This window comes from Melanaphis sacchari, unplaced genomic scaffold (assembly GCF_002803265.2).
Source record: "Melanaphis sacchari strain LSU unplaced genomic scaffold, SCAv2.0 Contig130_pilon_pilon, whole genome shotgun sequence".
Lineage (NCBI taxonomy): Eukaryota > Metazoa > Arthropoda > Insecta > Hemiptera > Aphididae > Melanaphis > Melanaphis sacchari.
The window spans coordinates 585,992-592,182 of record NW_020270535.1 but is presented as its reverse complement, the minus strand read 5'-3'; the positions used below and the strand labels follow the sequence as shown (position 1 = coordinate 592,182).

General features: G+C 25.6%; 1 protein-coding gene across 1 annotated transcript; it reads right to left on the bottom strand.

The window, feature by feature from the left end:
- Window positions 1–688: 688 nt before the first annotated feature.
- LOC112591314 lies at window positions 689–6,081 on the bottom strand. The gene is made up of 6 exons (XM_025335091.1): window positions 5,642–6,081; window positions 2,379–2,491; window positions 2,187–2,305; window positions 1,235–1,399; window positions 1,020–1,145; window positions 689–954 (listed from the first exon to the last, which is right to left on the bottom strand). The coding sequence occupies exons 2-6, from the start codon at window positions 2,482–2,484 to the stop codon at window positions 796–798; spliced, it is 675 nt and encodes a 224-aa protein (XP_025190876.1). The 5' UTR covers window positions 2,485–2,491; window positions 5,642–6,081; the 3' UTR covers window positions 689–795.
- Window positions 6,082–6,191: the final 110 nt, after the last annotated feature.

Here is a 6,191-nt window from a genome sequence, read left to right as displayed (position 1 = left end):
TCAGACTAAATACCATATATTTTGGACTATAAAATTGACGATTAATTACACTATTAGTTGTGATTATTTTAATTTTTAGTGCAATGTTAAAATAATATACTTTATACGCAAAGTATACAATACACACTTTAATATTTCTACAATTTATAGAAAATTACCTTTAAGTCAAATGTTTTTTTTAGACATTCCTATCCAATAATGTATACTTGTTGAAAGAAAAATAACCAATAATGTATTACAATATGTGTAGGTAATTATTTTGGTCGAGAACCAAAGTTAATGTTAATAATAGATTTCATGTTTGATGGCAGAAAATAGTAGGTTTATAAAAACAAATCATGTTATTAAGTATATCAATAAAACAATTTAAAGGTTACAAAATATTACTTTATTTGAGTAAACAAAATGTCAAATAATGAATTCTACACAAGTTACAAACTGTGAAATAAAACAAATTCAAAAATTTTTTTTTCGAACCTCAAAAGTTCAATATATATATATGTGTGTGTAATTTATTAATCGTAATATTTAAGAGTGAGTTGTACATGAATAAACAAAATAATAAAATCAACTGTTTTTAATCATTTAATGATAAATTAAGCTATCAAAAATGACAACTCATATATGTCCATGATACAATAAATAATTATAAAGATTATAAATACTTTCCTTAAATACTAAAATTATATTATATCATATTTTTTTTTTTTTTGTTCAAAATAATATTGGGATTAAGAGTTTAAAGATAAAGTTTTGTTGAATAATAAATGGCATACAAAATTAAATATAATTATCTTATAATGTCTTCTGCAAGTATTCATCAAAGAGATAAAGGGACAAGCTTGGATCGGGTTGATTGGCAATCAATTGCTTCAAATCGTTGGTGTGACCAGATAATGTTCTTATGATATCAGAATGCTGATGTACGAAGTTATTCTCGAAATATGATGCAACCTATGATAAAACGACATACAAAAATTTAATTTATATTTAAAAATTTTTTTTAAAGTAATTCTTACCTCGGGATCATGTTCCTTTCTACGTGTAACTTCAGCATGAATGTAATGTGCTTCTTCAGCCAAACCTTTTTGCATATCCAATGCTTTTGCCATACTTCCCAATTCATACATTTCAAAGTCAATTTGCTATTTGAATAGAAAGAATATTAACTCGACATTTATAAATAATAACTATAATAATTGTTAAATTTTATTGTCAAAAAACTTCAATTTACTTTTTCGTTCTTCTCATCTTTACGTGCCCGGAAGTTCATGTGACCTCCTCGTTTACTCATAAATTTAACAAGATCAATGGCTTTTTCCCATGTATTGTCAGACAATTTTTTATAAAGTTTTTCGAAACCACCACGGTTCTTTTCAAAATTACCAAAATGAGAAGACTAAAAGAAATAAATACATAACCAAGTAATATGTATGATTCAGTAAAAATATTAGTATATATTATACATTCAATTTTACTTATATTTAAAAGAAAGACACAATAAATAAAAATAATATATAAAAAGAAACATTATAATCACAAAGTTAAATAGATGCCCAGATTTAATTTTTTTAATAGATTAAAAACTAATGCTATCTTACATCAACTAAAAGTATCATATTTTTTAAATACACAATTTTTAAAATTGGTCAAATAAAATATATTAAAAAAATTAGTAATTAACAGTTATCAAAACCTTAAATTAATACTATTCAGTGGCGTGTAATTAGGACAAGTAAGATAAGTACCGTGCATGCTTAAAAAAAAAAAAAAATAAATTTATTTAACTTATAATATCATATGATGATATTTCATGATATAATATAGGTTTTTATTTTAGACAGAGTATACTGTATTATCTGTATTAAATTGCACTGAAAATTAAAAAAAGATGATTTTTATTATTATTTAGGTATATGATATATTGACAGAAGCACTAGGGATTTTGATTAGCCTGTTTGTATCATTATAAAGTAAGCATATCCAGGTATGGTAAAGTGATCATAGTTTTATGCAATAGTTTTAAATTTAACATTTGATAATTGAAGGGATTTTTCGGTATTTACTAAGCTTCAAAACTACCTCACACTACTGATATTATTAAATTTAAAATATATAAAATGAAAAAGCAATATATTATTAAATATAATAATAATAAATAATAATAAATAATAATAAATATTTACCATTAGCAAATATTGAAAACTACGCAAAATATGTGTGTTGGCATAGCTTTGAACATTTGTTAATAATTCATCACCTTTGAAAGCCCCATATCTTGAATTACAGTTTTGGACTTCTCCTCCTATAATATGCATACAACATTAAACAAGAAAAACAAATACAGTTGCTTACATTAAAGAAATAATAAAACAAACCAACTGGGCTGCATGCACCAATAACATCATTATAACAATATTCACCAGCAACATATCCTACACAGAAGATAGTTGTCACACAAATCGCAAACAATTTAATACTCATCTTGATACTGAAAATTAAATAAAATAAAAAAAAAAAAATTAATTAAACTATAAAATAACCTTTATTATTAGTTTTAATTAATTATTACTAGAACAACAGTTCAAATGTCCTGATACAAGAAAAATATCTTAACAATTGTTTTTAACACAATTTTAAATAAATAGGTACGTATTTATATTATTTAAATGCACTTAATTTAATGTTATTATAATTGATAAGGGTCATAAATAAAATAACCTATACTTTTATACTGTAAACATAATATATTATATCTGCTTAAACTTAATGAAAATTTTGTCAACAGGATTGTTGTACAGCCACTACTGCAGTTTTTTAGTATAAACTACATATATTCATGTAAGTAAAAACATAATACATACTATAATTAATATGACAAAGCAAAATAATATAAATTTAATTGTTTTCTTTTTAGTATTTGAACATGTTTATAAAATATACAAAAAATTTACTCAAATTAAAAAATATGTCATAAACATTCAAAAAAAGCTATAAAAATGAACTAGGCTATAAAATCAACTATAAGCTCAATTATTATTTTTTTTTTTTTTAATAGTAATGATAGAGGATTATAAATTCATACATATATTTTCCTGATTGTATCTATTAAAATTAATGACTTCTTTGTAATACAACAATGTACCAATTTATTATAACAAATTAAAGTGATAATGTAAATAACAATAATTATATTCTGTTTTCTTGGTTTAATAATTTAATGTCTAGAATAAAGACATTAATTTTCTAAACAAAAAATATGTTAACCTAATTTTTATCTATATTTTAAACAAATATAATTTATTTTACAGCTTCTATTTAAAATGTGTGTGTAGTTTACTTTATACCATAATGTAAGTATACTTGAACCAAGGCATACAATTACTACGTACAAATACTTATGATTAAGTAAACAACCTACAGATAATAAATAAAACTATGGGCATAAATCATGTTACCTATAATTATGCAAGTTATGATTAGACAACAATATTGTCCACTTGAGCGCTTATCATTAAACACATAACATCTTTGTCATTAATCTACTTATACCAGCATTTTTTAGTTTTTTTAAAATATTATTTATCAGTAATAAGATTATATTTAACTTATAATATGTGAATGAGTACTACTTAAACTATTATGCATAAATTAAATAATATAAAAATAAAATTGATTAATAAGGTACATACAATTATAAAATTTATATTAACCAATCACATATATAAAAATGCAACAGCACTACAATAGCATTTACTGTTTTAGTTTATACTATACTACATCAAATATAGTATGGCAAAACTGAAATAAGATAGTAATTTTCAAAATAAATTGTTTAGATCTAGTTCAAGATAAAAAGTACTAATCATAAAAATAAAAAATATTATATTTTGAGGTTTGATTGTCAAAATATTTTAACATGAGTGTTGTGAATTAATTTATGTATCAACTTTTTATTTAAGAGGACGCCACACGTGTTGTCTCCATCTTACATATCTACAACATTGCAAATTTTTGTTCAGCAGAATCCATTTTATGTTGTTAGCTTTAACATTTAGAGTAAATTTACCTATTATCAAACTTAAAGATAAGAATTTTATCTAGTCTATCATAATATAGGCTTTTATTGATATTTTAATTTTAAATTGAGTTATCCTCAAGTAAAATATTGAAAGCCTAAGTGATGGCCTAGATAAAATTTTTGCCTTTAAGTTTGATAATAGGTAAATTTACTCTATTAAAGCTAACAACATAAAATGGATTTTGCTGAACAAAAATTTGTGATGTTGTATGAATATAAGATGGAGACAGCACATGCAGGTGTAGCATGTCGTCCTTTTAATATTAATTTCATAAAACTTTTTTTTGTAAGTCAACAAAAATATTTTAACAATAGTTATCTAATAGACAGGAAAAAATAGTTTTATTTTGTTTATTTATTATTAAACTAGGTATTTATAACTTGAGATTTAATTTATAAAATATATAAATTATTTTTATTATTTAATATTGAGGATCAGTATATAGACACAAACAATGTAGCATTTTAAGTGTACCATTCTCTTGATAAACTTTTTTTTAGTTAATTAACATTTTTATTAATACAGGTACCTACCTGAATTTAGATTCTTAGTTAATATAATATGAATACACATAGAATCATTTTATAACACAGTTAAAATGAATAATAAGCTTTAGTTAAATAATGATATGCAATTTAGTGTGTGTTACATATTATGATTAATTGAAATTAAAGATTAAATCTTAGTACCCATCAAACAAAGAATTTAATTATAAAGTAAAAACGTCATGCCTATAACAGCTACAACCTACAACAGTAAATTGTTTTTAATTTAACATGTTACTAGAGTATAAATTAATGATAACTTGTTAAAATACACAAAATGTCAATAATTGGTAATTTTAATTATCTAGACATTTTTATTTCTATGTTTAACATTTCTATATCACTTCTAAGATATTAAAAGTATTTGTCATATAAAAAAGTTGCAATGTAAGACGTCTTGTATTTTTATAAGTATTATTATTGACTTGTAAACAAGATCAATACTTTGTACAATTTTGAAACATAAACACATAACTTTTCTCCGCATTATGTTAAAAATCGTAACAAATGTGAATCTTAATAAGACAGTTTATATATTTTAATAGTCGATAGTTACATGAGATAAAAATACGAGACAAAAGAAACCGATAGTCAACAACCAACAACCGTGTATGCGTGTTGGCGTGCAGTCATAACAACTTTTAATATTATAATACAGAGATTACAATAGCAGTTATTCATAAATAAGCATAATGTGATTGCATCATAATGTCTTTGTGACACAAAATCGGAGTGTTTTATGACACGAATAGTTTTGAGTCTAATTTTAATCTCGAGCAAGTGGTGATTGCAAGGGATATTAATGGGGTGTCGTAGAACGGTGTTATCCGTACGCGATTAGGTGGTCTTCGTACCCCGGAAGCCAGGGATGATGACAACAATAATAATAGTCGTAAAAATAACAATAACGAGTGATGATGGACAGAATAATAATGAAAAAAAAAAAAGGTCGATTTGCGACGGTAATACGGGAAATAAAAAAAAAAAATAATTAGAATCATAAATCATACTCACTCTGAACGTACTACGCAACGATGGCTGACGGAAGCGGAAAAAGACGTGCAGGTGAACGCGGGCGACGGAATGGACTGGTCGGCTGACGCGAAATGCACTCGAAGCGATTCGAACGGCGACGTCGAGAAAGAAATATGGGACGTCGCGCGACGGGGGGGGGGAGGCCTGGTAAATAACAGCAGGCGATAGGCGATTACAATGCGCGCGCGGTGTGGCGGTGCCGAACACGGTCGTCGTGCACAAAAGAACAACAAATAATCGGCGTCGTAAATTACATTTCTACAGATATTAAAACGCAAAACGGACGAACTATTGATATTGGATTATCGTTAAATCGACAGTATAATAATGTGATGTACGTGTATTATATAATGGCAATAATAGTAATGACAATAACGTTTTTGAACGGCGGAATGCGCGTCGAGTCCTGCGCAGGCCAGCTGTATCACCGACAGTCATTAACAACAAAGCAAACAAGTAAAAAAAAAAAACCCACGACGGGAATCACACGAAATAAATTGGGAAGGACAATAATAATTATTATTGTCGA